General features: G+C 44.4%; 1 protein-coding gene across 15 annotated transcripts in view; it reads right to left on the bottom strand.

Moving 5' to 3' along the window:
* Positions 1–14,341, bottom strand: part of LOC147009667 (beta-arrestin-1-like) — a 113,673-nt gene that overhangs the window by 47,931 nt on the left and 51,401 nt on the right. For 14 of the 15 annotated variants that reach the window (XR_015052726.1, XR_015052727.1, XM_085861131.1 and 11 more), the window contains one exon: positions 4,434–4,493. The exons of the other annotated variant lie outside the window; for it this stretch is intronic. Coding sequence is in view for 12 of the 14 variants with exons in the window: in XM_085861131.1 (XP_085717257.1) it covers positions 4,434–4,493 (60 nt within the window). In the remaining 2 variants the exon portion in view is untranslated. The remainder of the gene's footprint in view (positions 1–4,433; positions 4,494–14,341) is intronic. 15 annotated transcript variants of the gene reach the window in all.

The following is a 14,341-nucleotide window of genomic DNA, read 5'->3' as shown; positions in this document are numbered from 1 at the left end:
GTTAAGGTAAGATGTACTGTAAATATGAGTGCGCCCCCGGCATGTCTGTCCTAGCGCCGGCAATTTTATTTAAGTCGTCCGTGTGAGTGAGTTTGTTTAGGTAGTTACGCAGCCCTCAGGTTATTTATTTTGGGGACACGAATACCATGAATGTCGCACTCAGGGATCCGTAGGTAAAATATATTAGGGGAAAACTACACATGATGGCACACGAAAATTTGACGACTCGGGACGAGTCTGTAAAAAGGGGAGGGGGTAGTGTTGTGGTCACCAAATTCGCAAACCACCATTCAGGTCCCTTAGGTGAGATATCTCCGTAAGTATATGTGTAGTTAGGCCCAAACCCGTTGTCTAGTGGGAATACATGTCATTTATGCGTGCTGCGACTCTTCAGGATAGCCGTTTTTCTTTTACTATCTTTATTTTGGACCAACCACCATGATTACCACCGCCAACCGCGTCTCAACAGTCGTCACAACATCAACCACCCACCACAACGCCGCTTCACCACAACAGCCACGACCTTTCCCGTCACACCTCGCAACCGTCGCATCGCCACCGTTCTTGCGCCGCTTGTGGGTACCGGTGTTGGACTCGTGCAGGGCGCGCGCCGAACAGCGTGTACAAAACCACGGACTTTCCGCTCCAAAAACGGATCAAAAACGACACACGCCCGCTTTTGTTCCGTCCAATCGGTGAGCGAGGGGCGATTTGGCCCCGCCTCCAGGGCGTTGGAGGGCGGTCGCTATATGCAAATTCATGGATCAAAATGCATTCACGCCCACTTTTTCTCGGGCCAATGGGGAGCGAGGTGAAAGGTCGAAGGCAGGGGGTCAAAGGCGAAGCCACGGGGCTTATATAAGCGGCTGCGTTCGTCAGAAAAGGGTTGTTGGTCGTCGTCGTCGTCATGTGCGTTGGAGTCGGAACGAAGAGGACGAAGCTGTGGAGAGGCGGCGAAGGCAGACGAGGGGGTGCTCGCGTCGTGCCGGGAGCTGCACACCAGGGAGTCCGACGGCGCGACCTGGTCGAGGTGGAGACGCTCGTCGCGGGACTCGAGACAGAGTAAAAATCCTCCTTTCCCCGAGCATCAGCAACCCCCTCCTGTTTCCCCCCGCGCTGAGATAGTGCGACCAAGGGGGCCCCCTTCCCACCCCCTACCAGACACTGTCCGCGAGGCCCGCGGAGTTGAGGCACCATCGCCGCTCCGCGTCTCATCACCAGACGGGTAGGCCCGACCCGGTCTCGGCCTCAGGCCCGCCTCATCCTTGAGGGTGTTCTTTTTCTTGGTTTTGGGTATGTGTTGTCGGCGCCGTCTGTGAAGTAAAATTGTATAAGTGTTGCCGTGTGCTCGGTAGTCGGATAGCTCTGCATTGTGTCTTCGCTTTTACATTTGCTTTTTGTGTAAAATTGCATTGTGTTTCTCTTCTTTTCTATGTGCTTTTGGTGGAATTGTATATGTGTGCTTTCCGTTCATCGCGAATAAATGTGCTTTATGTTGAACTGTTTCCCGCTTCGCTTCGTCATTTCTTTCATTGAATCCTCATCTTGCTTCACGTAAAGGGTTGGTAGTGGGCTGAATACGCCCGATAATTAATCGAACCGTCGAGGCCGACGATAACACCGCTCGGTTATCCCGATAGTACGGAACGGGTCGCTTAAGTGGCCCGTGTCCGAAGTCGACCTGCGGCGAGGTGCGATCGCCCGGTCTACCCTCCGTGTGGGTACTTAGGTAGGTCAAATTTGGCGAGCAACCCTATCCCACGCGGGGGCCGATTGGCTCGATCGCGGTGAGACCGAAAGGTCCACCCGTGACTGGTTCCCGGCGTTAGTCCGAGAGGGTCACGACTGGATTGTCCGTCCGGTGGGCGACGTGCCGCGATTCGAGTTACGTGGCCGTCCGCACGCCGGCTGGCGCGAATCCGTAACAATATATATATATATATATATATATATATATATATATATATATATATATATATATATATATATATATATATATATATATATATGTATATATTAGTCCAGAGATGATGATTGTCAATTTCAGACATAAAGTTGCCTGCCAGCAGGTGACATCATTGGAACGATGACGGCAAACGTCGCCCAATGTCGAATCAAGAATTAGTGATATATTTGGACCCCGAACAATAAAACCATCATCACACTTGCACCCATTGAGATCCTATTTTCATTTTTGCTGAGGTGTTGGAGTATATGAAGGCGGTATTCTCACACGAAAAAAATCGGGATCATCTGTTTGGCTGGGAAGTGGGGGCCCAAGGTCAAAGGGCGCCCCAAACTATAACTTTTTGAATTACTGTTTCGGAGTGATTTTACTTTACGCGATTCGAAAGATCTTGCTTTTACGAGCATTTTGATGCCAAGATCATCCAAATCGGACCACTACAACCTCTGATATGGCCACTGGTAGATTATGGGTCAACCAGGGGTGCCCAAATTTGGGGGGGGGACCTAAAATGGGCCCCGATTGGCCCCCAGCTCTGAAAATTGACACATAATGTTTTACCCTGGATACAAACACTTGCACAAAAAAAGAGTGAAATGTGAGACGATGTGTCAAAATTTTGCTGAAAAATGTGTACACTTGATATGGAACGCCCCTGTTCAGGTATTTGAGCCAGCATGTGGCTTCAAGCCAGAATGCAATCATGTTTTTAGCTAATGTTACCCTTGTTAAAATGTTATGATTACTTTCAATCACAAAACAAAAAAATCGGGATAAAAACAAAATTATACAATTGCATGAAATGCCACGCGTTGCAAGAATGTAAATTGTTTCATATTTCTGCAAAACAACAATAACTTGAACAGTACTCGGTTGAGCACGTACCTCCGCCAGGTTGAACAGTTTACATTTTGTATCCCACTGATTTGGTGGATCTGGATCTGGATCTTCACCAAAATCAAATCAATTCGTCCTTGTCACACACCCAGCCTGTCCACCAAGTATCGTCCAAATCCATCCATAACTTTGTGAGATATACTGCTCACAAACAAATAAATAAACCAATGTCACCCGCAGGGTGACCCGTATCTTGCCAAAAGGTGACCACGTGTGACTTCTTTGAGGTCACACTGAGGTGAACAGAGCTGCTATCCACCAGGAGCGACTCCTTGAGGAATATCTGCCTACGAGAGATTCCGATGAGAATCGTTCTACAGAGTAACCATGAAAAATATGCGTTTGCCTCATAACGTCACCAAATGACGTCATAATGTCTCAAACTTGACATATCTCGAAAGCACTCATCGAGGTGTTCAATTTGAGGTATGACACGATATGGTTCCTAAAACTTGAAAATTTTACCTTGGGGTCAAATATGTTTGATCTTCGGCGCTAACCATGAAGGTCAAGGCCAATCGCCACCAAAAATTAATCAGCTGAGCGCCAGACCATGAACTATATTCCCATGAAGTTTTAAGACGATCCGATCAAAATTACTAAAAAAAAATAAGGGTTTCGTCGACTCTCCTGATTTGCGACAAAGTGACCTTGACCTGCAAAATTTTATGTGCTGAAAGGGACCTCTATAGGCCTCTGATATGCGAAGTTACAAAAATTTCCAATGATAACTGTGCTCTGCAGAATTTTTTATACGTGATTACAGACAAACAAAAAAAAACAAACATACAAGCTGACTAACATATCTTGCAAAAACTTCGTTTTGGCAAGATAAAAAGACAAATGGACAGACAGAGGTGAAAACATTACCTCCGTCCACCTTTGGTGGCAGAGGTAATAAATAAAACAAATAATTAGTCATTATGCAGCAGTGTGAAATCTCCATGAATTGTATGCAAATTAGTGATTGCATACGCCCATGATCAACAAGATGATCGACATTGCATGCACAAAGAAAATGCAGATGGTGCATTAACTAGATTACATAGATGCTCTCACTCCAAGTTTTTTCCGTGAATTCTGTTTGTTATCTTGCCAAAACGAAGTTTTTGCAAGATATGTTAGTCAGCTTGTATGTTTTTTTTTATTTTTTGCCATGTTTTTTTTTGCCACACCCAGCCCTATTTCACACCAAAATTAACTGCATCAGTCATTTTTCATTTTTGTTTGATTCGTGGGTGAATCATATCCATAATCTGCAATTTTTTCATTTTTGTTGTTTGGTGCCACATTTTACGAGGTGATAAACAAAGCATTCATCCGGTATTTGTGCACAACATATTTGTTTGTGTTTGTTTGGAAACCATTGGGAATCAGAATGCCACAATATGTGCAGAAAGAAGGAACGAGGAGGTGGGGTCAATACCACACAGTAGAGATAACACCGATGATGCGTTTTGGCTAAAAACCTGCTGTGTAATCTCCTTTTGCAGAAATCATTGTACATTCAATGTGCCACCATTGTCTCATAGATATACATGCATTGATAAATCAGTGACACCCCTCTCACCTTTCCTGTATCCTCAGGACCAGGCTGCAGTGTTACAGAACAGGGAAGATTTTGTGGGACCTGTCCAAAACATGAACACCATCACATTAAGCTCGATAAATGAATTACAACGAAAGGTTCTTTGACAGGAAGACCTTTCAGGTGGTCGTATGAGGGACAATTATATAATTTGACATTTTTGACGTAACATAGATGCTTACTCAAAAATCTGTGAATTATTGGGGTTTTTTGACATGTCAGCAAACAAGAAGCTCTATTTCACATCAAAATTAGTCACATTCATTTTGGGCTTAAGTCATAGCAAGCGGCCAATGGAATATCAAGTGACTCACAGAGTGTGACCTTCAGAGCAACACAATAAACTGGAAGACCGATTGTAAAACATACAGTATATTCAATTTTCATTTTCATACCACATGCTACTCTATTTTACGTCAAATGTGCCAGTGCAAATAACAGAAATAAAAATTAATTACAGCCAACTGCAACTAATAATAAGCATTATTCTCCAGATTTTGAAACATACAGGAAAGAGCAGACAGCCTCAGGAAATGTTTCATTTGTGATCCACAGGTTTACCATGGACATATGTTGGTCTGATGAAGTTAGTGCATCACAAATAAAATAATGTCCGAGCAAAGTCTGCTTTCCTGTTAGGTTCCAACTTTATACATCGGTGAAACCCGTTTTATCTTTATTCGTAATTATTTAATACATTTCTTTGCAAATTTTAACCAAAAGATGCCCCCAGGAATGTATCTGAAATTTCTATCATTACGCCTATGGTAAAATAGGGTTTGATTTACTTTGTTTTGCCTGGCGTCATGTTTTACAGGAACACTTCCCCAACATAGAAGACTTGCAGTGTACATATAAATAAATATATACATACATATATTTCCTATATATATATATATATATATATATATATATATATATATATATATATATATATATATATATATATATATATATATATATATATATATATATATATATATATATATATATATACAAAAAACAAACACAACATAATAGTGACTGAAGCTTTTTGTGCTGCACTCTTCAGGGTAAAAATTCCAGCAAGTGAAGGAGGAAGTGAAGGCGTGTGCTTTATACGCAGTTCTCAATAAGGAAGACACTGATTGGTTCAACCGTAATGACGTCACGTTTAATCCGAATGTCCATTGGTCGATTCATCATCTTCACCTCGAGCTCCCATTGGCTGGAGCAGAGTTCGTCGATGATTGACGTTTGCAACCGCATCCTTGAGAGAGGGGGGAGGGGTTTCCCCTAAGGTCCATTCACCATTTGTTACCATACTTCCCTTGATCTTTCTATGCTGAAAGAGACAGAGATCCTTTTGACGACATAATATTTGATCGGTGGTAAGGATGAAGGTTGCTTCCAACATACGTAAATGAAACGAGCTCTGACCTCGGCTCAATATCCTGAACATATCTGCATTGTACTGGTCTGCACAGATCGGGTTGGCAACCAGGTGCTGTGCAATGGCAGATGAAGCAGGTACAGTGGCCAGTGGTTGCTGGATATTTCTACATGCTCGCACTGGTTGTGTTCTAACCCTCACAATATTTCTTCGAATCGCCAAGAGAACGTGTTGTTTGATCCGATCAGCCAATCTTAGTGTTGTGCGGTCCACGTCCCGAGCTTCAATTCGGCACTTAAACTCATTAATAACATTGCTGGTTTCTGAGGTGGGTAGCACATCCTTGTTGACTGATGTCAGCAAACGCTGAGAGGTAAAGATTACTCGGGGTTGCACAGCCAGAAACATGTTGGATACAATATGTTTGATTTGTACTTCAAACCTTCGTGATGATTGCCCTTTCCAGGGCATCCTGATATAGACTGGACATTTGTCCGGACCAATCTTCTGATCTTTTGTCATGTTTAGAAACTTGCACACATATCTCTGAACTATATGCTCAGGATAACCATTCTCACCGAGTATATTCATGATTTGGTCAATTTCAGCAGAAAGATTACAAGGTGAACAAATCGTCTGTGCTCTGGTAACCAGGATATTGATCAAGGAAATTTTGTTTCTCGTGGAGCTGTAGGAGTCCCACCAAGTATACTGCCCTGTGAAATTCAGCTTTCACAGGGCTGATCGGATCAAACAACACGTCCCCTGGGCGATTTTTACCCTGAAGAGTGCAGCATGAAAAGCTTCGGTCACTATTATGTCATGTTTGTTTGGATCCATATTAAAGTTCTGTTGTACCAAACATCTGTTTTCATATGTATGTGTGTGTATATATATATATATATATATATATCTCTATATCTCTATATATATATATATATACATCTCTATATATATATATATATACATCTCTATATATATATATATATATATATATATATATATATATATATATATATATATATATATACACACACACATACATATATACATATACACAGTATATATACATATATCGACATATACATACATATAAGTATATATACATATATGAATATATATATACATATATGTATAAAACATATACACATACACACATAAAAATATATGTGAATACATATACAAATATAAATATACATATACACATATAAATATATTTATTTATGAATATATATATATATATATATATATATATATATATATATATATATATATATATATATATATATATATATATATATATATATATATATACATATACATAAATGTATCGACATATACACATACACACATATAAATATATGTGCATACATATACATATATATACATATACACATATAAATATATTTATTTATGAATATATACATATATGTATCGACATGTACACATACACATATAAATATATGTGCATACATATACATATATAAATATAAATATATATACATATACATACATACATATATATACATATACATACATACATATATATATATATATAAATATATATCTATATATATACACATACATACATATATGCATCTATCTATATATATATATATATATATATATATATATATATATATATATATATATGTATGTATATATATATGTATATATATATATGTATATATATATATATATATATATATATATATATATATATATATATATATATATATATATTGTTACGGTTGTGGAAATTCACAGAACACCAGTCAGGTTCCCCAGAGGTCAGTTATTTCGATAAGTGTGTGTTCTAGGTTAGAATTCCCCACCGATGTATAAAGGGATTTATTTGTGTGCCGGGCTGTGCATCTTTGAGTTAGCCGTTATCCTTTCTCTATCTTTTATTTTAAAACAAACACATCGTCACACCAACAACAACAATTTCAACCACATCCGCGTTTGATCGGCCATTTCACCCACGTCCGCGTTTGATCGGCGATTTCACCCACGTCCGCGTTTGATCAAAGATTTCACCCACGTCCGCGTTTGATCAAAGATTTCACCCACGTCCGCGTCTGATCGGCGATTTCATCCACGTTCGCGTCTGATCGGCGATTTCACCCACATCCGCGTCTGATCAGCGATTTCACCCACGTCAGTGTTTCATCGGCGATTTCACCCACGTCCGCGTTCGATCGGCGATTTCACTCACGTCCGCGTTTCATCGTCGATTTCACCCACATCCGAGTTTGATCAGCGATTTCACCCACGTCCGCGTTTGATCGGCAATTTCATGGCAAAATCGGATCAAAACGGCGTTACCCTCTGAAGGAGCTGGCCAATCAGAAGTGAGAGGGGCGGATCCAGCCTGGGTGAAGGTTCAAAGGCGAAAAGGGGGAGGGCACTGATTTCGAGTGGCGAAGCCCACAGCGGCCCCTCCCCTTGGGGCTATAAAAAGCCACGTTCGCTCGCCGACAAGGCAGTTGAGTGGTTGGGCAGTTGAGTGGTTGGAGAGACGCCGAGTCGTCGGTTGAGCAGTTGGGCCGGGTTGCAGTGGAGGAGTTTGACATTTGGCTGTAACCAGGCGAGCAGAGTGGAGTTCGTTGGTCGGAGGAGTTGAGTTGGTTCATCGGAGCAGTGGAGTTCGTTCGCTGGAAGGTTCGCCAGCGCAACCAGGAAGCCGGAGTCGAGACCCGTTCACTCCTCCAGCACGTCGTCGGCGAGGCCAGGCCGCAGTGAAGGCCGGACGACCGAGGGGAACCGTACAAGCTGCTCGTCAAGCCGCCCAAGCAACTGGCGCGTTCGCGACGCACCGGGCCGAACAGAGACACTTGGGGTCGCCGATAATAAAGACCCATCGAGTCACCACAAGGGTGACGAGGTAACCTGCCTGGTCTCTCAGGGCCTATTCCGGTCATCCCGGCCCTGAGTGCATTAAAGGCTCACGAGCCCGATTCTTTCTTTCTTGGGTTTTGCATGAAAGTCTGTGGCACCTTGTCCTTAAGTAGAATTGTTGTTAAGTGCCTGTATATACTTGCATTCCGATAGAACTCGATGTAGGCTTTTTGCTCGTGTCCTGTCCCGATTCCCCCATTGACTGCTTTCATGCTGGGTGGAAATAAATACCCGTTGCTTGAATGTCAACCCGCTCGTTGCGTCACTTTCTCCATTGACTGCCATGATGCGTTCGGGAAATTAGCTGGCTGATTATAAAGCCGATAAAATAATCTAGTCCGACAGGATCTGGCGAATTAAAACCGTTCGGCATTCGCATACGGAACGAGCCGCTTAAAGTGGCTCGTTTTCGTGCAGGCCCTGTCGAGGTATAAACTCCCGGCATTTCTGTCCGCCCGAATAGTTAGGTATATCGATAATTCGGCGATTGACCCGGTAGCGTGTGGACAGAATAGTTGGCTCGTTTATGGTGTAGTAAAAACACCTATAGCTGGGTTTCGGCCTTTGTCTGGAAGCTACGACTAGATTGTAGCGTTCGGTGGACGTGTGGCCTGGATTGGGCTGAAAAGGTCGTGCGCACGCCGAACGGGCGGAAATATATAACAATATATACAATACCGGTCAAAAGTTTTAGAACACCCCATTTTTCCAGTTTTTACTGAAATTTAAGCAGTTCAAGTCCAGTGAATAACCTGAAATGATGCAAAGCTAAGCAGTAAACTGCCAGATGTTAAAAAAGTTTAGGTTACCAAAAACTGAAAAATAATGTAAATGTCAGAGTTGTTAAAAAAGGCCCTTTTCAGGGAACAAGTCATGGGTTTGCAACTGCAGCTGTTCTGCAGCAATGGAAGTAAATTAGGCCTTGAAAGTTGATGCAAATGATTCCCACAGGTGTCCCAACTTTTTTTGAATATTTACAAACCCTCTGTCTGTATAAAAGCAGTGTTGGAACAGACTGTGTTGCGACACACTCTGAAGCATTATTTGGACAATATTGCACTGCAGGAAGTAGTATATTGCTATCATAATGATGAGAAATAGGACAATTAACCAAGGAAGACAGACAGACCATTATAATACTGAAAAGTGGAGGTCTTTCCTTTCGAGAAACTGCAAAGAAGCCAAGGTGTCAGTGAGTACAGTTTCCTGCACCATCAAAAGGCACTTGGAAACTGGAGGAAACACTGACAGGAAGAGGTCTGGTAGACCTAAAGCCACAACACAATCAGAAGACAAGTTTCTGAGAGTCAACAGCTTGCGTGATAGGCAGCTCACAGGACAGCAGCTTCAAGCACAGCTTAAAACTGGTCGAAGTAAGTAAGTCTCAGTTTCAACTGTGAAGAGAAGACTTCGAGCTGCAGGTTTGACAGGTCGAGTGGCAGTAAGAAAGCCCTTGCAAAGATGGCAAAATAAGAAAAAGAGGCTTGCCTGGGCCATGAAGCACCGCCAGTGGACGACTGAAAACTGGAAGAAGGTCTTATGGACCGATGAATCAAATTTTGAAATCTTCGGTTCATCACGCAGGGTTTTTGTATGCCGTCGAGTAGGCGAAAGGATGGTTCCTCAGTGTGTGACGCCGACTGTCAAACATGGAGGAGGAAGCGTGATGATTTGGGGCTTTCTTGCTGGATCCAGAGTCGGCGACTTGCACAGAGTGACTGGCACCCTGAACCAAAAGGGCTACCACAGCATTTTGCAGAGCCATGCAATACCCTCTGGTCTACGCCGAGTTGGTCAGGGGGGTTCATTCTACAGCAAGATAACGACACAAAACATACCTCCAGGCTATGTCAGAACTACCTTAGAAGAAAAGAACAAGACGAGAGGTTTCAAATCATGGAATGGCCAGTACAGTCTGCAGACTTAAACCGCATCGAGCTAGTTTGGGATGAACTGGACAGAGGGTGAAAGCAAAGCAACCGACAAGTGCAACACATTTGTGGGAACTTTTGCAACAATGTTGAGAAGAATTTTCCGAACAATATTTGAATTCCATTGTAGAAAGAATGCCACGAGTATGTTCGGCTGTTATATCTGCAAAAGGTGGCTACTTTGATGAGTAAAAAATTTAGATTAAATTTTAATCAACAAAACGATTCCATGATTTCGTTTTTTATCTGCAATTGTTTATTTGTTCTATGCTTTAATTTCAGAGTACAGTCGTCCCTCGCCATATCGCGGTTCACCTTTCGCGGTCTCACTGTATCGTGGATTTTTAACTCTTACATATCTAATTTTATATCGCGGATTTTTCGCTATATCACGGGATTTTGCGGTATAAATGTATTTTTATATATTTATTATTTTGATTTTTTTTATGGTAAAATAAGCATTTTCTAGCCTAAAAAATTTTAAAAACGTAAAAAAAAAAATACATAAATTAAAACATTACAAGAAATAAAATACTGTACATGGTGTACAGTAGAAGAGTAGACAAAGAGTTATGCGTATGGAAAACGCAGATGCGTTTTCTTTAATTTATTTCAACCCCTACAATGCCGCCCAAACGTTCTGCACCTTCTAAGGTATCTGGCACTGAACCTAAGCAGCAGAGGAAGATGCTAACCATCGTAGAAAAAGTGCAACTTCTCGACATGTTAAAGCAAGGGAGAAGCTTCACTGCTGTCGGCCGCCATTACGAGTACCCATTAGAATTTTATATGTTGTTAAAATTACGTATGTTTAAGGGTGTAAAAAAGTGTTTAAAAGTATATGATGTTGTTTATAAGAGGGTGGGAAAGGTTAATAAGAGTGTGGGGAGGGTCATAAAGCTTTAAAATATTGTTACGGATTCGCGCCCGCCGGCGTGCTGACGGCCACGTAACTCGAATCGCGGCACGTCGCCCACCGGACGGACAATCCAGTCGTGACCCTCTCGGACTAACGCCGGGAACCAGTCACGGGTGGACGTTTCGGTCTCACCGCGATCGAGCCAATCGGCCCCCGCGTGGGATAGGGTTGCTCGCCAAATTCGACCTACCTAAGTACCCACACGGAGGGTAGACCGGGCGATCGCACCTCGCCGCAGGTCGACTTCGGACACGGGCCACTTAAGCGACCCGTTCCGTACTATCGGGATAACCGAGCGGTGTTATCGTCGGCCTCGACGGTTCGATTAATTATCGGGCGTATTCAGCCCACTACCAACCCTTTACGTGAAGCAAGATGAGGATTCAATGAGAGAAATGACGAAGCGAAGCGGGAAAGCAGTTCAACACAAAGCACATTTATTCGCGATGAACGGAAAGCACACATATACAATTCCACCAAAAGCACATAGAAAAGGAAAAGAAACACAATGCAATTTTATACAAAAAGCAAATGTAAAAGCGAAGACACAATGCAGAGCTATCCGACTACCGAGCACACGGCAACACTTATACAATTCTACTTCACAGACGGCGCCGACAACACATACCCAAAACCAAGAAAAAGAACACCCTCAAGGATGAGGCGGGCCTGAGGCCGAGACCGGGTCGGGCCTACCCGTCTGGTGATGAGACGCGGAGCGGCGATGGTGCCTCAACTCCGCGGGCCTCGCGGACAGTGTCTGGTAGGGGGTGGGAAAAGGGGCCCCCATGGTCGCACTATCTCAGCGCGGGGGGGAAACAGGAGGGGGTTGCTGATGCTCGGGGAAAGGAGGATTTTTACTCTGTCTCGAGTCCCGCGACGAGCGTCTCCACCTCGACCAGGTCGCGCCGTCGGCCTCCCTGGTGTGCAGCTCCCGGCACGACGCGAGCACCCCCTCGTCTGCCTTCGCCGCCTCTCCACAGCTCCGTCCTCTTCGCTCCGACTCCAACGCACATGACGACGACGACGACCAACGACCAACGACTCTTTTCTGAGGAACGCAGCCGCTTATATCAGCCCCGTGGCTTCGCCTTTGACCCCCTGCCTTCGACCTTTCACCTCGCTCCCCATTGGCCCGAGAAAAAGTGGGCGTGAATGCATTTTGATCCATGAATTTGCATATAGCGACCGCCCTCCAACGCCCTGGAGGCGGGGCCAAATCGCCCCTCGCTCACCGATTGGACGGAACAAAAGTGGGCGTGTGTCGTTTTTGATCCGTTTTTGGAGCGGAAAATCCGTGGTTTTGTACACGCTGTTCGGCGTGCGCCCTGCACGAGTCCAATACCGGTACCCACAAGCGGCGCAAGAACGGTGGCGATGCGACGGTTGCGAGGTGTGACGGGAAAGGTCGTGGCTGTTGTGGTGAAGCGGCGTTGTGGTGGGTGGTTGATGTTGTGACGACTGTTGAGACGCGGTTGGCGGTGGTAACAATGGCGGTTGGTCCAAAATAAAGATAGTAAAAGAAAAACGGCTATCCTGAAGAGTCGCAGCACGCATGAATGACATGTATTCCCACTAGACAACGGGTTTGGGCCTAACTACACATATACTTACGGAGATATCTCACCTAAGGGACCTGAATGGTGGTTTGCGAATTTGGTAACCACAACACTACCCCCTCCCCTTTTTACAGACTCGTCCCGAGTCGTCAAATTTTTCGTGTGCCATCATGTGTAGTTTTCCCCTTTTACATTTTACCTACGGATCCCTGAGTGCGACATTCATGGTATTCGTGTCCCCAAAATAAATAACCTGAGGGCTGCGTAACTACCTAAACAAACTCACTCACACGGACGACTTAAATAAAATTGCCGGCGCTAAGACAAACATGCCGGGGGCGCACTCATATTTACAGTACATCTTAAACTTAACTTACAAATTTTACACTAAACCATGGCCCAGGATCAATGAACTCTGCAAAAGAAAAGCAGTTAGCAGGGAGCCAGGCTGCTCGCATGCAGTCTCTGGCTCAAAACAATGCAGGTGACAGGGAACGTGGCTGGCTGCTCACACGCAGTCCAAGGCCTTCCCTTTTGAACTGAACGCAGTGAACCACAACGGTGCATGGGCTGCACAAACGTAGTCTCCGTGCCAGCTCAAGTGGCACACGCAATGAACACAACGAATGGATGGATGGACACAAACACGGTGCACGGGCCGCCACTGCAGGCCCGTGTTGTAGCTGCCAACAGGGCAGTTCTTGCAGCTTGCAAACTGTTGCCTTGATCCTGGCGCACATGGCAATGAACAGGGGGGGGCAAAGCAAAAATTGAACGGGGCTGGTGAACCTGGGCAGTGGGCATGGCATGGCAACGGCAGCAGGCAAACACAGCCCGCAGAAGAAGGCCGCTGCAGGCAAACACAGCCGGCAGATGAACTGGCCGGCACAGGCCTTGAAGAAAACAGCTGCAGACGATCCGGCCGGCACAGGCCTTGCAGCACAGCAGCTGCAGACGATCCAGCCGGCACAGGCCTCGCAGCAAAACAACAGCTGCCGATGAAGTGGGCCGGCCTTTGCCTTGCAGCAACGCAGCCAGCAGATGAAGCTGGCCAGCCTTTGCCGTTCAGTGGAGGTTGGTGGTGGGAGTGCGGTGGTGCTGGCCACTCGGAAGGCGGGCTCGGACCTACCCTACGGTCTCCCCCCCACCTATCGCTTTTGCCTGTCATTGTCTATACCCACTCCCTTAATTTGTCAAACCCCAATTTA

The sequence above is a fragment of the Eptatretus burgeri genome, chromosome 17 (assembly GCF_056783735.1).
Source record: "Eptatretus burgeri isolate ZD-2024b chromosome 17, Ebu_testis_v1, whole genome shotgun sequence".
NCBI classification, from domain to species: Eukaryota; Metazoa; Chordata; class Myxini; order Myxiniformes; family Myxinidae; genus Eptatretus; species Eptatretus burgeri.
Note: the sequence above shows the minus strand (reverse complement) of the source record. Positions and strands in the feature narration are given on the sequence as shown.